This window comes from Lissotriton helveticus, chromosome 3_1 (assembly GCF_964261635.1).
Source record: "Lissotriton helveticus chromosome 3_1, aLisHel1.1, whole genome shotgun sequence".
NCBI classification, from domain to species: Eukaryota; Metazoa; Chordata; class Amphibia; order Caudata; family Salamandridae; genus Lissotriton; species Lissotriton helveticus.
In genome coordinates this window covers 974580372-974599616 of record NC_136061.1, presented here as the reverse complement: position 1 = coordinate 974599616, position 19245 = coordinate 974580372, and the positions used below count along the sequence as shown (strand labels likewise).

Below are 19245 nucleotides of genomic sequence, written 5' to 3'. Positions count from 1 at the left end.
CGTGTGTTGCCATAAATCAGTATCTAACTCTCCCCACTTTGCCTCCGGATCCCAAACCATATGGGCCCTGAACTCCTCATCGTATTGAGCCCACGCAAAACCACTACCGGTGATCTGAGCCTTCCTGATGACGTCCATGTATTTGAAAATGGCAACGCAGCGCTCCGGAAACTTTTCACAGTAAACGCTGGCATAAATTAGAAATGCTGCTGTCCAATTTTCAATTGTTAAAGGTACCTTTGGTCGCTTAGCCAACTCGTACTCCTCCTCTTTGGAACCCTCTTTTGAACGTACTTCCCTGTGCAATAATTTCAGAAATTCAACATACTCCCCCTTCCAAATCTGCTCCTTGGTCGCTAACATCAAATGTGCACCTAAAGGCTTTGTCACGCCCACATAGAGAAGCTTCTTAATCTTTAACTCCTTGCTATGTAAGGGTTCTTTACCTGTTTCGACCACCTCAGTGTTCATCCCACTCTCCACCTTAGCGCCCAATACTCCTTCCCCTTCACTCGTGCCCACACCTTGATCTTTAAAATAATGACCTTTGTAAAGCTTCCCTTCTCCCAACCCCCAACTTCTTCACCCACAGTCCCCACAGACACCATTTTTGGTTTGGCCCGTGGTTCACCAATCTCACCTGGCTCTAACAAGGAGGGCGCAGACTGCCATGACACTTGTTCCACGTTGTCCACCATCTGAGGAGCCCTCACCGAGGGGCCCTGCTCTCTTCTGGGTCTGAACACCACTGCCCTCCTGGGCTGCACCACCTCTGGTGCCTGCAAAAAACTACGAGAAACATGAGAAGCCCCCCCCCCACCTCATTATCACGCAGTTCCCCTTCCTTGGGGCTATCCTCATTATAATCCAGGACCAACGGCTCCTCCATCTGTGAAGGGCCAGGCACCAACACCATACCACGGGCCTTACCGGACCCTTCATGACCTGTACTGGCCCCTTTCTGTACACCTGGCCGGGGAGCCGACTGTACTCGCTGATACTCCCCCAAACGTTTACCACACCTAGAATCTCCTTCCGCTGTCCACTCTGTCTGTCGTGACTGAACTATAGTTGGGGCCAGCGAGGTCGCGCCGGACCTTCATCTGCTGGTCTCGCCGGGGTCTCCCGACGCTAAGGAATGTGCTGCGCCAGGCTCCACCCTCCCTTCTCCAAAGCGCCACTGGGCCGCACTTCGCCGTACCGAGTCTGCTGCGCCGTAATACTCCCTGCCCTGTGGAGAAAAAGTTCGGACTGATGTGCTGGGTCCCTCACGACTAAGAACACCCCAGTCCTCCCTCCTACCTGAAGTACCCGCACCTGACCACGCACCCTTAACCTGGACCACATGGACTACCCCCTTCACACTCACCCCGTGAGCGTCAAAGGGAGGGGGGATTCCCCCACCTCCTCCTCACTACTCCATTCCAACATAGCTTGAACCATCGAAGCCAACGGACCAAGGACTTGGCCCCCATGACCCCTGCCACCTACACTCGTACATTCCTTTGCTGCCTTAACCCTACCCGCTCCACTCCCCATCTGACCTGGCAAATCAACCGTGCCCACCACATGCCGAATAAGACCATAAATGGCCCCACCGTCCCCAGACCCAGCATCCCGCACCCTCTTCAGCCCACGATGGAAAAATATCCCACCCATCCCAAGATCTGCCCTGCCCTTCCTGCACCCTTTCCCCCACTTTTGCTGTATCCACCCCTTTCACACTAATAACTCACTCACCCACCCACCTGAGCCCACTCCCCCTACCCCACTGAGCCACTAGCCACCGATACCACCTCACCCCTGGTAAAATACTGCACGGAAAAATGGAGGGGGCTCAAGGGAACCATCTTCCCCCTTGCCTCAGACATCTCTACATCTTCCATTGGCCTGCCATCACCTACTATGCTGTGTGGCCCCAATACAGAAGGGGCCCACACAGGAGTGCTAATCCCGCCCCCCACCCTCCTGGACCATGCCAACACCTTGGCCCAACACACTGAAGGGCGGAATGCAATCTCTGTACCGCTCCTCCCTTGCCTGCACAATAACCTTCTCCCGCTCGGGAGCGGGAGAAAAGGCTCTCAACTCCCCCCTCCCTCCTCCCGGCGCTACATCCACCACCGGGGCAGCGGCTAACGAGGCAGAGCGACTCTTGCTGCCCCGGCCCCCTCCGCGCTTCCCTCGAGGCGCGGGAGCCGATACTGCCCGGACCTGAACTGCCGCAGCAGGAAACCGCTCCGGCGGTTCCACAAACACTGCGCCCTCCACTAAAGGGCCCCTACTCCGCATCCAGCACCACAGCAGGACATGCCTTACCCCCGGGCCGCCTTTTTAAAGCACGGGCGGCCCCGTTTACTCACCGCTTCGACCCTGGGTCGCTTGGGAGGGACGACCTCTGTGACTCCGGCGGAGGCCTGTCGCGCGACGGCCCAGCCGCGTCCCCCATGACGAGATTCAATCTTCCTGCCTCACTCAAAAGCCTGATGGCTTCAAGTACCCGGTAATCCTCGGCCGCCATAGCACAAACGGAACACCAACAATCCCTGAAAAAATTTACTGACTAATAACTCCCAGCCACCAGGTCACCGAACCTCAAATGGTGGCTGGGAGAAGGAGCCCAAAGCATTTATGCTTGGGCTCATTTTGGGCTACAAGAAAATAAGCCCAAATTCAAAAGCCTGCCTTGCTGCAGCAAACCCCCCCTCCCCCCACCCGCCCCCCCCACCGACCCTTCCAAACTGCCTCGAGGGTGGACCTCACTGCGGTCGGCTGCCCCCCCTCCCCCTCCCAACCCCCTTCGCCCATTACATGCCGTGCACCGGCCTTGCCTGCTTGCTATCCGATCGTGGGAAGCACCATCCGCTGGACGCAGGAGATTAATCCCCTCTATGGGCTAGGGACACTTCAGGCTCCACAATCGCACTTGCACTGGCTGTGGAGTACTGCCCTGAGCCACCCCGCAGGTCTTGGATGCGAGCGGCGCTCCCATTTTCGGTCTTGCGGCTCGGGAGCTGCTTGTACCCGTTCGGGGCGCTTCTCGTGCTGAATCCGGGTTGAAGGTCCTTTACCAGACTCCCGCTATATTCCCCGTGCCGCACAGGGATCTACAGCGTATCTTAAGTGCCGGGAGAGGATGCGGCGGGCAGACGGGATCAGGGAGACGATCAATGCACGTCTTCCCCGCTCGCCATCTTTGTCATGCTTCTAGACATGTTGTACAGCAGCGCAGCTGGAAGTAGAAAAAAAAGAGGTAACTTTTCCTTCTCTATCATGGGATTTTTTTTTATTCTTTCAGCCATGCTGCACACCACTCTGTGTTTCTGTACAACATGGCTAAAGAACATTGACAAAGCTAATAGCTTTCTTGTAAGCTGGACCTATTGACTTTGCCAATGCTAGTTGGAGTTGTGGCGAGGATAGTCTTAGTTATTTCTTTTAAACACCTAATTTTAAAGGGATTTGGGGATTTTGACTAAAACAGCAGCGGTTCACACAAAAAAGATATTAGAGTTTAGGAAAAGTGATTTTGATACTAAAAAAGGACGTGCAATGGTAGTCAGTCTTGCTTGTCTGACATCGCTTGGCATTGCCAGTGCTTGTTTTCGTAATGCCATCATTGGATAATGCTTCATAGCTGTGCCCGCAGTGAATAATGACTGGTTACAGAGCTAGTTCTTGTTTGGACAACGCCTTGGGTCAAAATTCATTTTGCACTCTTACTGATGAATGAAATAAAGCAGCAGGAAGCGCCTTTCATGTTCACAGGTCAATCCCTGGTGGTTTGTGGGCGGGGTGGTTGCAGGGGATGAGACTGAGGGAGATGGAAGGGCAAGGAAGGAGGCTGATGGACTGATATGAACAGCATATATAGCATGTTAAATAGTTATTAAAAACACTTTAAACTGAATCACTGGAGCTGCGTGAGAAGGGTGTTGTTGTTTGTAAGACCTTAATGCAGACAACTCCATGTGCCTCTGTGAAGATTGCACCTTGGGCCTGCCCCCAACACGTCCATGCCAAAAGCTGGCCTTGGTTAGTCTGGAACGGCCTGCTAACTGCGAGTGCGGACGAACTGGCAGTGAGAAAGTCTCTGTAAAGCAAGGGTATCCAATCTTTTCTGTAGTGAGAACGACTTCTGCTCATGAAAATCATTGTGAGCTACAGAAGGCCAAGGCATTAGTGCAGCAGATACCCCCACGCCCAGTTTTATTGTATTTAAGCCTAATGTCCATAGAGCCAAAGTCTATGGTTTGAGCAAAGTACTTTGACTAGGAGCACTATGACAGGACTACCATATATGTAAGCGAGTGTGGTCTTTGGGGATGTATGAACGTGTATGTATAAATGGTATATATTTATATGGGTGACTGGTATAGCCAGTGCGGTACGTACTTGCAGCATATGGCATACCTTTCTCCATATGTGGCACTGTTACATGTATAACAGAAACGTATAACCATTTATTAACAGGAAAAATTTTAAGTGCAGAAATATGTTCTTTTAAAAAAAGAAAATTGTCCTCATCTCACCTTTAAGCATTTGCAGAGTGTTACAGCCGTTGTCGTGGACCTGGACTCACTCCGGCTTACTGGGGATGCTTAGGTCCCCAGACCAACTCCTTACACTGGAGTTTAAGGTGTAATCATAGGACTGGGAGCCTTCACGCTTCAGTATCTACACAGTCTCAGCGCTCTACCCATGGTGATAAGGGGTTGCCAGAGGCTGTTTAAGATGTTACCAAAGCAGGATAGATCAAGGCGAGCCATTGCAAATGCAGAATTCAGCCATTCTTCCGTTCTTGGGGGGTTAGGGTCTTTCCATTTCAGGCAGATCTCTCTGCGCGCTAGTAGGATCAGACACAGTAATAGTCCTCTATCTCTTTCAGCCAAGTTTTTTGTTGATAGGCGGTCGTCAACAAAAAAGACTAGAGTCCCATTAACCGTGATGTTGGTACCAAAAAGTAGCCTCTGATCCCTTCCCAAAATGATACCAATTTTTCACATTAAAAAAACAAACATGTATATCGTTCGCAATAGGGGCCATGCATCTATAACATTTCGGCTCGGGATTGGGGCAAACTTTGCTATTTTAGCTGGGGTATAATAGATGCGATTAATTACAAAGAAATGTTTTTTCTTTAGGCTGGCAGATTTGGTGTATTTGTATAAAAGATTTAAGGAAGGTTCTAATAATTCCTCTACTATGGATTCAAAAGGAGATTGCCTCCACACCAGAGCCTGTGATGGAATGTCTTTCTCGTCTCCCTCAACAATTTTCCTGTACCAAACTGATACCTCTCTCTTAATCTGATGTTCTGACATGGAGAGATTCTCAGTTTCCCAGTCTCCCATTATACCCCCACTCTCTGCCTCAAACAGTGATTTCAATTGTAAAAACTTAACTCTAGAGAACCCAGGGCCTATCTTAGCTTTTAGTATTTCCCATGAATAGATCCCATTGGTATCCCCCAGATCTGACCAAATGGAGACTCCTGCCTCCCTGATAGGGGCACCCAAACCATCTTTAAGACAAAGAGGAGTCCCCGGGGAATCCCAAATGGGAGCGTGGTCTGAATAGTACCCTATCTCGCACCTAGTCCTTACTTTGCGCCAGATTTCTAGAGCATTTTTCAGGACCTTCAGGCGCACCTTCTTGAAGAATTGTTTTGCTCCAAATTTATAAAGAAACCCTTCAGTTCTACCTCCTTCAACATTGTTTTTCTGCTCCCTGAGAAGGGACCCCCAGGATGAAGTTAGGGGTTTCCTTAGAAGTATCCTGATGGCTTTAAATTGAAATGCCACCAGATACCAGCTAATATCCGGAAGGGCTAACCCACCTTTAAGCAACTTCCACCTCAACTTCTTCCAGGACAACCTCACTCTCTTATCACCCCAAATAAAGCTCCCAATCTTGCCCTATATTTAAGAGATGTCATGTTGAGGAAACCTCAGAGGAATAGCATTAAAATTATGTTAACTTGGGGAGGACAGTCATTTTACCTAAATTCACCTTGCCAAAGATAGTCAAAGGGAGATTTTTCCACCTTGCAAATAAACGATCCAATTCGTTATTAACCCTTTTCAGGTTCAAAGGGGCAATTCTATCCAGGTCGTTGACTATTAACAATGCCGAGGTATTTAAACTCTGTGCTGGTCTGCACCTTCCATTGTGTTATATTCCAGCACATTACCTCCGTCTTGGTGGGGTTGGCTAGATACCCGGAAATTAAGCCAAACTCCCCCAGGAGGGCCTCCACCCTTGGCATTGTTGCTTCTGGATCACTGGTGTACAAGATAATGTTGTCCACATATAATGCTATTTTAGATGTATACTGTTGAGATTTGAAGGGGTGAATCTGGTCATCGAGCTTATTGCCTGGGCCAACGGCTCTATATATATATGTTGAACAGCAGGGGAGAGATCGGACAGCCCTGCCTGGTCCCCCTCTGAATCTCAAAACTAGAAGTAAGAGTCCCGTTGACCAGAATTTTTGCAGAGGCACCTTGATAACATTGTCTAAGCGTATGAATAAACACAGGACCTATACCCATAACCTCCAGGACCTCCCAAAGATAGGACCAACAGACCCTATCAAATGCCTTGGCGGCATCTAGAGCGATTACCGCCAAGGGTTCAGATTTTACTGTGGCGAGATCGATGTTGCCAATGAGGATTTGATTTTTTGAGGGTTTCAAGTCCTCCTTATAGAGGTCTGTGAAAAGCGAGAGAAGGCAGTTTTTTATGTCCTCTATGTCTGTGGATTTATCTCCGCTGTTACTAATGACTAACTCGCTTATGTTGTTTTTTGTGAGGTCAGTTCTGGCCTTCCATGCCAGCAAGGCACCGGCCTTCTCGCCATATTCAAAGCTATCCATATTTATTTTTATTCAGCCATTGGGCCCTACATTTCTCATCTAGTTTACCTCTATATTCTGACCTAGCTGTTTCAAGGTCCTCCTACACTTTACCAACCCTTTCGGGAGGACCATTCCCTACAAGGAGAAGATCCGCTTCCAACTTTCTAATATTATCTTCTCTTAGTTTTAGTTCACGGCCTTCAGTTTTATTTTTGGCGGATTTGAGCCCATGTAGCCTACCTCTAAGGTTGGCCTTAAAGGCATCCCATACTACCCCAATAGATGTTGAGCCGATATTGATTTAAAAAAACTCCAAAGAGGAGGCCTTAATGGCCAAGATGATTTCAGGGTCAGATAACATTCTCCTGTTTAGAGTCCATCTCGTCTGGGCTACCTTCATTATTCTTTTACAAGAAAATAAAACAGGGGAATGATCCGAAAGGTGAATGGGGAGAATGGATATAGCAGTTGTTCTAGACAAAAGATCTCTACTCATAAGTATGTAGTCAATCCTTGAGAAATGATGATGTCTTTTGCTATAAAACGTAAACCCAACATCATCTCCCCTCACCTTTCTCCAAACAGCTACCAACCCCATATCATGCTTTAAATTTTTCATTGCACGCCGAATATGAGGTGCCCCTATATAGTGGCACCAGTTTGACCTATCTTTATTGGGGTCTAGGAGGACATTAAAGCCCCCCCCTATAATTATAGGGAAATTCTCCAAGATTAACTTGGAATACATTTTATTAATATATGTTGGATCATCCACGTTTGGGCCGTAAAAAGACACACAAATCAAATCCATACCCTCCAGGTCCAAATGTGCGATGACCAATCTCCCAGTGTGGCCTGTCTAGAAAGATTTTATCGGACATCCTGACCCCCGTTTTATTAAAATAGCAACTCCTCGGGTATTTGTTGTTTGACCGAAAGTGCAGAAACTTTCAACCCAAAAGCTGTTTGCAAACAGTTTCCTAGCTTCCTCAGCAGTCAAGTGTGTCTCTTGCAAAATGCTTATCTGAGCCTCGGAGAGTTCTAAATATTTCATTACTAATCTCTGTCTCCTGGGGCACCTCGTTCCATTAACATTCCAAGAGACAAAGCTTTTCTTCCTACCCTGAGTCGCCACTCCGCCATATCTTCTGACTCTTGGAGCTAGAACCAACCGCCCATAAATACAAATCCTAAAGTGAGATTAGCATTTTTCCATTTCCCCCCCCTCCCCCCCTTGTGCCCCCCTCCCTCCCATCCCTTTCACAAGTGCCCCTTCACACCCTTGAGGAACCCTCCCTTCCAAATAGGCAAAGCCTATTTAGTCCCGCCCACCTCAACCTCGAAAAGAAAAAACTAACTAACTGAAACAGAAAGAGAGATGAATAGACTAACTCAACTGCACCTATAGGGAGCTATACCTGTTGTGTTTTTTTTTTCCTCCAAAAACAAAACCACACTCCCTCACTCAGATCCCAGACTTCCCACCTCTAATTTCTGCTATGTAGTCGTCAACCTCTTCTGTTGTACGAAACTGATGCATCTGGTTATTAAACATAGTCCGTAATTGAGTTGGGAACTTTAGTTGGGCCTTAACCCCCAATCCTTTTAACTCTTCTAAACGGCTTCCAAGCTCCCATTGCCTTGTTGCTGTCGTATGAGATATGTCCGATCGTATTTGAAAATTAATTGGTTCTTGCCCAGTGAGAGAAAAAGAGATTGAACCTGCCTTACGACCTGCAGACAGTATTTGCTCCTTGACAGCATAAGAAAGAGAGTTAACCAAGATCTTCCGGGGCTTGAGTTGGCTTTGCTTCCTCCTAAAGGGGTCCCGATGAACCCTTTGAATTTCTTGGGAGAGATTTATATCTGAAGAGCCTTTAAGTACTGTCCCCTGTAACAATAAAATAATAAATCCCTTCAGATCGGTCCCTTCAATAGTCTCTGGGACATTCAGAAGTCTTAGATTGTTCTTCCGGAATGGTTTTCCAATCTTTCCAGATCCTCTCTCAATGTCTTATTCTGGGCCGCTAATTTTGCCATCCCTGATGAGGCTGAGCTTATTTCTTTCTTGATGATTGGGATCTTTGCCTCGATTTTATCTGTTTTTATTACCACCTCCTCTAGTTTCTGCGCCAACACCTCACAGGAAGATTTTACCGCTGCTTGATTAGCCTCAGAGACGGAGAATCTACTTGCGAGATCAGCTTGATTCATCTCTGAAATCTTAAAGCCTGTTATCATTTCCCCTTTCATTGCCATTAAGATGTCTGAAAGGGAGTGCATCGCTAGTATCTTACCCCCAGAGGCGCCGGATTTTTCCAACTCTGCCTCCCCAGGCTCGAGGTCCAGCACAGGCTCATACACAAGCTCAGGCTCCGGTTCAGTAATACCGTTCTTATCCGTCATACCCTGGGGGAAGGGAATGCTATGATCCTGAACTTCCAGGTCCTTAAATATATTCGACAGCTGTATTTCAGAGTGAGGTTGGAGTTCTTACATAGCTAGAGGAGGCTGGGGTTCAGACGGAGCCGGAGAAGCTGGAGGAGGATCTTTATGGCTAATTACATTAAATTGCTTAACCCCCCTCTGTTTACATTTCTGAAACGGGGTCAGCAAAGGTGTTGAGTCTTTATCGGCATCTAGTGTTTTTGTTTTAACCTTGGTATTAGTTTTAACAGTCCCACCTTCCTGCTCTCCTTGACAACACATTTCAACCGCCTTACTCTGACTTGTTGCAGAGGACATTATTCTTTGATATGTTTTCAGCGAGGGTGTAATTCTGGGTTTTAAACCAACCAGCTTTTTCCCTCTATTTTTTGGGACCTCCCTTGACCTTACTTCTCCCTCTTTCACTACGTTCTGTTTCTTCCGCTGTCCCTTTGAATTGATCTCAACAACAGGGGGAGATTTCCTTGGGGTCGCTATGGGCTGGGTTATGTCTAAGTTGGGGAGTAAAAGTGCTGCTCGCGTTCTGATTGTATATCGCCCAATTTTCAAAGGGAAGATACCCCCTTTACCCTCCTCAACTGATGTTAGCTCTACATGGTACCTTCTCTTCTCCTCCTCCATATAGTGCGAGGTGCTGCCAAAAAAGAAACCAGCCTCACAATGCCCATATAGTGGGACAATCGTTTCACCAAGCTTCCCCCTACAAAGAAAGCCAAGAGTTATTACTGAACGTTTCGCCCCCTCGGAATTCAATACAGTACTCGCCCTTTGGCTCAAAAAAACGTCTCCCACCTTCAGTTTTAGCGGTGATGGCGGCCTTGGGGGGAGACACACGGCGCTTCCAGCTCCGACATTCCCCGAGCCAAGCCGAATGCAGAAGCAGGCAACGTCCCGGCGTTTCCGCAGCCGCGCTGCCTCCTCCCACCTCCAATCGCTCACCGCGTCAATACGTCCCTGCAAGCCGGCTGATCCTGCCGCGTCTGCCGAAACCGCCGCTGGAACCGCCGCCCCCACCAAGCCGAGATCAAGGCCGAACAGCATCAAGAAAGCCTCCCCCCGTGATAGATGAGGTTACCGCTACATCAGAAAAAAACTCCGGGAACGATTCACAGCATCATCGTCCACCTCTCCATGTTTCGAGGCATCGAGGTGAGCGTGACCACTGCCGTTTAGCTGGCAGCCGCCATGTTCCTCCCAGAAATATGTTCTGCCAAAAATTTTCATAATGTGGAAAACATTTCTGTACTTTAAATTTCTCTTACTTAAAAAGTGTTGCATTTATAAACAGCAGGCAACATGCACCCAGTGGCTTTAGTCACAGTGCCATATTTATAACAGAAAAATAGTCATTTGTTCAAATAGGAATAATCTAAAGTGAAGAATCATGCTTCATGAAATATTAAGACGTAATTGGCTTAATTGAAATTGGAGGAAAGCATTGAATCAGCACTTAATAGAAATAGGTGTTTCCACTTTAAATTTCTCCCATTTGATAAACATGTTTTTTCAGTTATAAATATGGCACAACGTCTACTGGCCAATGGGAGCAAAAGGCTTGCTGTTTGTAAATAGATTGCTTTGAAAAGGCATAAAAATGTAAATGAAGAGTTAACTGAACCATTAAGTTAACTCTTCATTTTATTTTTCCAATTTAAAAGCATCAGAAACATCAGTTCATGCTCCAATATTAAGTGGACAAGGACTTTTATTTAAGATTTAAATACGTCAGTGTTTCCGTTCTTCATCACTGTGCTCTGGGTCATAAATCTGACTCCAGCACTGCCCATTATCAGGCCCTGTTATCTGTAGCCTGAACATGATAAGGTAAAATAAATGCAGCCTTCACATAAATTTAGAAAGGAAAATGTGACCCTGTGCTTATATGAAAACAAGTTCAAGGTTGTGAACTACTACTGGTATCTCAGGATCTTCTGGTTGGAGATTCCTTCCATAAAGCAACCTGCATCTGCCACTTTCTTTGCTAACTCTTATGCAGCCAGAACGTTGTTCCCTAAGCAGCTAAAGAGCCAGGACTCGTGGGTTTTGTAACTGCTCCTGCTAAAATGTGCACTGCTGTAGGCTCTGCAGTAAGCCCAACCTGGTAGAGGAGGAAGAGCCATCACTTAGAGCACACATACAACATGCACTAAAAATAAAAGCAATGCATGGTAGATATTTTACGTGTAAATAGTAAAGGTACGCATCTCCCACATCTCAACATGCAGAAAATATTTGTTGATCAGGGAGAGCTCACATAGTGAATGCATACTGGACATGTGAAGTCGCACAGAGGCACACGTATAGGACAGACTGAGAATATGCAAACCACCTCTCCTGTCTTGTAACTAACTGATGCAGAGTTCAGCTTGGTTCCTTGCTATTCATCCTTACTGCTTTTCTCATGTTTTTTATTTTTTTTGCATTCAATTTTCCCCTTGTATTCCCTTAGGAAGACCCAACACAGTTCTTTGGACCAAAGCTCACCTCCACAGGGTGGTCTCTCACCTTCGTACAATCATCCTGTGCTTGGCATGTATGATTCTAAGGACGATTTCCCTCTTCGAAAGACAGGTGAGTTTTCTTGTCGTTTGCCAATTTTCTTAAGATGGAAAGGATAGATAAAGCCATAGGAACTGAAAGAGGTTGGTAGACCTCCCATGACTTATAAATTATTATGGGCTGACTATACTTTCTCTTGCCTTTTTTCTAAACTGAGCCTAACCGAGAACAAGGGTGGCATTTAAATATGTCAGGGCATACCGCAGATTCATTTTTGAGATTCCAAGTTCATTGGATCTTAAGCGCTCGTCTCACTAGAGCTTCCAGTGATGGTCTGTTTCATTAGGTATTACTTGGGACTTCAGCTCAGGTCTTTCCCAACAAAACTCTAGTTACAACCCAAAGAGCAGCGCCACATGGATTTTTCCACCTTTCTCTGTGACCGAGGAAATCGTGTATCTAAATTTTGTGGGCGAATGTTGCAAATTGTGCTCCAGCTTTTTGCAACCTTGCTCTAATTTTGAGATCTACATATTTCTAAAAGGTGTTGCAAATTCTCCATTCCCAAAGGATCACAGATCGACCTGCCTAATGAATATTTGGTCTCGTCGCTAACTGCAAGCCTTGCCATTGGCTGCAAACGTGGCAATGGTGGTCTGCAAGAAACATCAACACACTATCCATGTGTTGTGTTCTGTAATAGGAACCTTTTTTCTTTGAAGCAGCCTGTGTTCCTCAACCCTTAGCTTCTAAAATGTGTATACCTTTTTGCTGCTCTTCACCCTTATGCCTTCATAACGTTTTTTCCACAAAAGGTATCCAGACCAAATTTGTGTCCTTTTCCCCACATCTTGGCTATTCTAAAGGTACTGAGGGTTTGTAAATTACGCTGGAGGAAACGGAGAGAACAGCCAAAATATAGCAACATTTTGCTTTTTGATGGACAATTTGAAAAAAGTGTGGTGCAAGAAAGCATATATTTTTTTCCTAAAATGGTATCAACAAAATGGTTTGCTGTGCTAACCTCAACATTTTCTCAGGTTTCAGAAACACTCAAAGTTGTCAAAGAAAATCATTTGTCTTCCACAGTGTTTGCAGTTTTCTAACTGGTAGTCCATTTTTAGGTCTGGCTTAACACAACAGTGGTCCAAGACGTAATGGGATCAACCTTAATGAGGTTTCAGGAGTACTACAGAGAGGCTTGGCCCAATCCCTTTGTTGGTAGCCAAGATTAGATGTTTTGTTTAAGTTATGTGCTTAGACAAAAAAGTGCCCCTTCCTCAGCTGTAATTATTTTCTTTATGCTGCCTGCTGAGCCAACAGCCGTATGGCTGCCTGAACTTTCAGAGGCATACACATGCCATTGATATGCTGTTACAGTTCATTAGATGTTTATTTTTCTCTGGCAGCAGCACAGTCATGAGGAATGTATAGCAGTGCCAGCACCCTTTCCTTCCATCATTAACTTTAGACTTCGTAGTGCAATTTTGTGTTTTAGAGCAGTATCTGATGCCAATGGCTACACTAATCTACAGAGATTTTTAGGTATGGCTTGACAATGCAACTGTGTCTCTACGTTAAGTGATCAATTAAAATGATCTTACAGAGTACTACTTAGAGAGGGGCTCAGGCCACACACAAGTTGGATCCCCTTAGTACAAGATTTGATTGGGCAGAATGTGTATGCTTCCGCTAAAAAGATCGCTTGTATTATACTTTTTGGCTTGTGGTATGGCTTGTACTTGATACAGCAGGACTCAGTTTGTTACAGCGGCACACCAACGATCATGGCTATAGGCCTGAACTGTCTATTATGAAATGTTGTGAGATAGGCCCTAGGCCTTGCATGTTTATTGTGGCAAGCATATGTTTAAGACAATCGGCATTTAAGTGGATAGTTATTACTTCATATTGAAGACTATAGATATTTAGTCTCACAGATTACCATAGTGGGCAATAGTTTTTTGGTTATCGCATAATGGCTAACTGTGTATTTAGAAGGTTTGCTTGGTGAGAATGCTTGTTAGGCCCTCTGAGGAGAGAATGTATTTTTGCTTAGCCAACTGTAATTTTGTGTATCATTCTAATTTTATGACTCTGCGTCTGTGGTTGCCTTGTGAATAGGCTAATGCATCAAATTGTAGGTCAAAGATGGTTAGGGTGACACGCTATATATCTGATTGGTGCACTGGGAAACATTGTCATATGTCATAGATGACAAAGGCAGTTGTTCTAGCTAATTATTTGTAAAACGTATTTGTTAAAGCCAGTAACCCTTTAACAGTTAGGTTTTATCACATGTCTACAGGCTATTAGCAGGAAGGTTGTTACATGTAATCCTTCAGAAAATTGTATTAGGTAACGGTTTTAGCATTGGCCACTTACTCTGAACAACCTTGGGGGTTTTCACTGTGCTGATTATTGTAATGCCCTGTTTGTAGAGGCTGTATATTCTTTTGCAAGCTGTATTTTTTGTACTTATTTGCAATTTTATACCTGTACGAACGATGTTTGCCAGCTTATGTGTTACATAAATAAGCCAGCTTTGCGTAAGGTGTAAAACCATTGGTAATAGGTAAAGGCTTCATTGGTTCATTGGGAAACATCATGCCAAATTTCATTGGTTTGGTCTGTGCATTTGACAATAGGCTTTTAAGGATGGATTGTTATAACAATGTGCTAAAGCATTTAGGAAGACATTTGCTTACTTGAAATTTCCCACTGTAATAGGCAGGGCTTGTGAGCCACCAAATAAACCATGAGGATAGAATATATACAAAAGAATATTCATTGTTAGGCTCTTCTAAGAGTTCTAGTTAGTTACATTGCCAGCTGTATACATTTGTACTTTTTAACTGTGTGTCAAATGGTTGCAATGTGTAAAGTTTATGCTCTGTGCAATATACTTGAGTTGGCTATGGTGACAAGCCAGTTGTAAAGGCTGTAGGTTTTTTGTTACATGGAATCTCAATTTGGTTAACCCTGAGTGCGGGATTCGTTTCGGGTGAATTTGTGCTTCCTCTAGTAAGCCTGTTTGTATTGCACTTTTAGGCTTGTGGCAAAGCTTATACTTGACACAATAGGACTGAGTTGGTTATGGTGTTAAGCCGATGGTCATCGATATAGTCCCAATCTGTTTCTTATAAAATGTTATGATAAATGCTCCTTCTGTAGTAGGGGATCTCTGTGTATAGTCATAATCTGTGAATAGTCCCGCCCATGTGCGGGGACCCCGGAGCAATCAAAATAGTCTTTTAAGTCGTCTTCTTCTGCAGTCCTGCATAGACACTTAAGTGAAAATAAAAGACAAATAATGCAGCCTGACGTTAACAAGGCTACATTGGTCAGCACTTCATCCAGAACTGAAAAGCTTAGCCAAATAATATCATTACATTTTACAGAGTTTCACCACTCATATAGAAACTCCCTTTCACAAAAATCATTTGCATGATAGGAAGGGTTGGACAGACAAGCCTCATAGGCTGCCATTATGTGTCTGGAAAGGGGATACCGTGCCTTTGAGAAACCCTTCAGAGACCCTTGTTATCCCAGGATGCACAGCCAAAGGCTGCGGCTCCTGCTAGCAGGACCCTGGAGCATTGAGCTCTACCTTTTTGGGTATATCTTAAATTTTGGAATATTGTTCAGTGAGATTTGTATTTCACTCGATGTATGGGCTCTTCCTCTTCCAGTTGCTGTCTTTTTTTACCAGTTTTACCACCTTTATCTTGTCGAAATGCCAGCTTTATTCGACAAGTGCCCTGAGTGTGGTAGGAAAAAGGCCAAGTCAGACCCCCTCAGAGTGTGCATACTCGGTCAGCCTGCTACTCATGTACCTGACTCCTGTGATATTTGCCATTCTTTCTCCAGGAGGACCCTGCGTGACAGGGAGAAGATTCATCTCCAAGGCTTGGAGCAGAGGAGACATCAAGAAGCAGGTGGAACCTTTGGGCATGGAGGGACTCTTATCTTCATCCTCTGCCCATGCATCGGCCTCAGGGGGGCTCCCCAGTCAAGAACAGGCCCGGAAACGGCACAGATTCCGGTTGACGTCGAGGGCTTCGACATTGAGAGGTATGACTACCATCTGTTCCCCGTTGACCCAGGGCTCTGGGTCGAAGCGATGCTATTGTTCGACGTCGAGGGCTAGGACGTCGAGACCTCGGACGAGGTCGATGCCGAGTACTTCACCGGCGTCGACACACCATCGTCGTTGTGCTGAGTCTGGAAGAGGCAGGCGCTCGCCGTCGAGGCGACACCGCCGTTTGCCTTCAACGTCGACACGAAGATCAACGTCGAGGAGAGGGGTGGATCGACGTCAAGAAGATAGACGTCGAGGAGAGCCATGTCGAGGAGATCCACGTCGGGGAAGGAAAAGTCGACGTCGAAGAAGAAGTCTATTCCCCGGACGGGGTCTAGTGTGGTGAGTGTCTCTTCATCAGAGAGTGCCCGTTCGCGGCGGTGCCTGCGTTCCTCCTCAGGAGAGTCTACCTCCAGAGCATCCTCTCAGAGGCCTGCTCGTAAGAAGAGGAGAGTACTTAGGCCTCCGGACTCGGATTACTCGAGGACCTACTCGCCCTCAAGGCCTGGGACACCTACTCCTCCACCACAACAACTACCTCCACCGCCTCCTTCTCCTCCTCCACCACCTCCTCCTCCTCCTCCTCCACCGCCTCCTCCTCCTTTTCCACCTCAACCTCTACAACTGAGGCCTTTGATTCCGGCTCACCCGCCTCTTCTTCCGCAACAGCCGGTGCTGGTGGGTCCGACGAGACCCAGTAAACCGAGGTCACGATCACGGGGGAGGCATCACTCTCGCAGTGAGCGGAGATCTTCGGCCAGGTCACGTCGTCGTCATAGAGAGAGGTCGCGGTCCAGGCATACCAGATACACGGACTCTTCCAGTGACAGGAGTTATTCGCCTACTTTGTCTGACTCTCCTCCAACGAGGGGGTCGCCAGTGGATGACATCGTGACGTTTCAGGACGTGCTGTTGAGGGAAAGAAGCGAAGTTGGGGATAGCACTGATGGTGCACACCCCTTCCACCTCTGTCATCTTTGAAACCCTACAGCGTAAGCACCTGTCTCGCCCTTTGGTGCCAGATTTGGAGGAACCGGCCATGGAGCTGTTCCTGACGCCGGCCTCGGTGAAGTCTGCCCCATCCCGGCTTCAGAAGAAGTACAGGCCCCCGGACTCGGATCCGGCGTTTCTGAGAATGAATCCTGCCCCGGATTCAGTTATTGTTACAGCGGCAAAGAAGCAACACTCTACTGCTCCTTCGTCAACGGTCCTTCCGGACAAGGAGAGCTGTCAAATGGATTCAGCAGGGAGAAAGGTCTGCAGTACGGCAGCCACTTCTATGAAAGCTGCGAGTTCGACAGCACTGCTGGGTCGGTATGACCGCTCCTTGTGGGAGTTCTTGCAACAATTCATTGAGCACCTCCCGAGGGACAGAAGTGAACATTTTCAGGAAATCTTGAATGAGGGCATGATGGTTTCCAACCAAGTCATCAGCACGGCTGCGGTTGCCTCTCTCCTGGCTGCTCACGGGTACTGCCATGAAGTAAACGTGAGACTCCACTCCTGGTTGCGCCTTCCCTCTCTTAAGCCAGAGGCGCAGCAGTGTATTGCCAACTTGCCCTTTTCGGGCACTACCCTCTTCGGGACTCATGCGGATGAGGAGATGGCACGAATGATGGCAGAAGTTGAGACGCTGAAGGCGGTCGGTTTGTAGAAACCAAAGGACCAGCGGATGTCTTTCCGCCCCTTCCAAAGGCGCTACTCCTCCTAACGATTCCAGCGAGGGCAGGGTCTCCAAGCTGGCCAACAGCAGCAGCAGCAACAATAATATCGAAGGCAGCCCTTCCAGAAGCGTCAAAGGGGCAGAGGCGCGGTCAGCAGGCCTCATCGGGGAATAAGGGCCCGGCTGGGTCGAAGCCCTGAGCCATTACTTCCCCCTCGTCTGTTACCCACTCCGGTGGGGGGAAGCATTCAGAATTACCCGACAGAGTGGAGAAAAATTACTCCGGACAAGTGGGTGCTGAATATTGTTTGCAATGGATACAGTCTTCGTTTTGTCAGCCCTCCTCCAGCTATTCCACCGGTTCGCTCGCAATACCTGCTGCGGGAGCTCCAAGCAAAGGCCGATACCCTATTAAGAACAAGCATTTACAATGCAACGGTTTCGCCTTTGCAAAAGTTAGAGCTATTGGCATTGTAAATGACAACATTTTTATTTATGTGTTGGTTTTGAAAACAGATAAATAAATGGCATTGTCATTTACAATGCCAATAGCTTAATCTCTCGCAAATGCCACACACACATAGAGTCCCCCCACACAGAGCCCCCCACACGCACACATAGCCCCCCCCCACTCTCACACCCACAAAGAGCCCCCCCCACTCTCACACCCACAAAGAGCCCCCCCACACACAACCACACAGAGCCCCCCACACACCCACACAGAGCCCCCCCAAACACACCCACACAGAGCCCCCCCCAAACACACCCACACAGAGCCCCCCACACACACACCCACACAGAGCCCCCCACACACTGCGAGCCCCCCCTCACAGTGCGAGCCCCCACCACACACCCACACATCCGCTATCCAAGAGCAAAAGTAAAGGAAAGTGGCCAGGGTGGGCAGGTTAAGCACAGCGAGGTAAAGAGGGTGAACGCCAAACACCCCAGAGGGCTTTACAAGACCTGCGACGACCCCCGGATCACGACGCTGCACCTCTGATGACACGCTCCCGGGATCCTGTCCAATGGCAGAGCGAGCCAGAAACTATATGCCACCAGCATTTGGTGTTATGGTTCCCATTGTGTGGGGCCCTATCGCCGCCCCGACTGACTGCGGCTGCCCCCTTGGTTTTGTGATTTGGTCCTGCCATTGTTTGGTTACACTTTCATAAGTACTCCTGTTTGTCATCGCCCTAGTGTCTGTTCCACCCGAGTCCCTATAGCTGCCCCGCCAATCAGACCCACGCCCGCCCCCATTTCCACAATCACCTACCATAACCGTTCCACCAAAGCATTCGTAAATGGTCTAGTTTTTTTTAAGTAGGGGAGTAGTTGCCGTGTGGCCCGGGCACCAGAAGTGAGACTCCTGCTTACGCCCTTGACTAATATGGCGTTATCTTGCACAAATTCATGTATTTCACTGAGCTCTGGTTTAGCTTCCACACTAGGGATCAGTCAGAGTGGCTAATTAAAAAGGAAACATTCTGTAGCGCCATGAAGCACCTAGCCGAGATTCAGTGTACAACACTGTTTCTTTGCCACGTCTAACTTACGCCACTCACGTCCGTCCCCTGATGTACCCACCATCTCCCCATCACGCCACTCCTTTTGCCCCTCTTCTGCCCTTCGACCTCGTCCCTGCCTCCCCCGCACCTGGCCCTTATTCCATGAAAAGCTCACCTGGCGCACGT

The 19245-nt window shown here is 47.4% G+C and overlaps 1 protein-coding gene across 9 annotated transcripts in view; it reads left to right on the top strand.

Annotated features, from left to right (window-relative positions):
• HDAC4 (histone deacetylase 4) overlaps nt 1-19245 on the top strand; it is a 1367213-nt gene that overhangs the window by 761383 nt on the left and 586585 nt on the right. For all 9 annotated transcript variants that reach the window (XM_078681413.1, XM_078681410.1, XM_078681417.1 and 6 more), the window contains one exon: nt 11758-11879. In XM_078681413.1, the coding sequence (XP_078537539.1) occupies nt 11758-11879 (122 nt within the window). The remainder of the gene's footprint in view (nt 1-11757; nt 11880-19245) is intronic.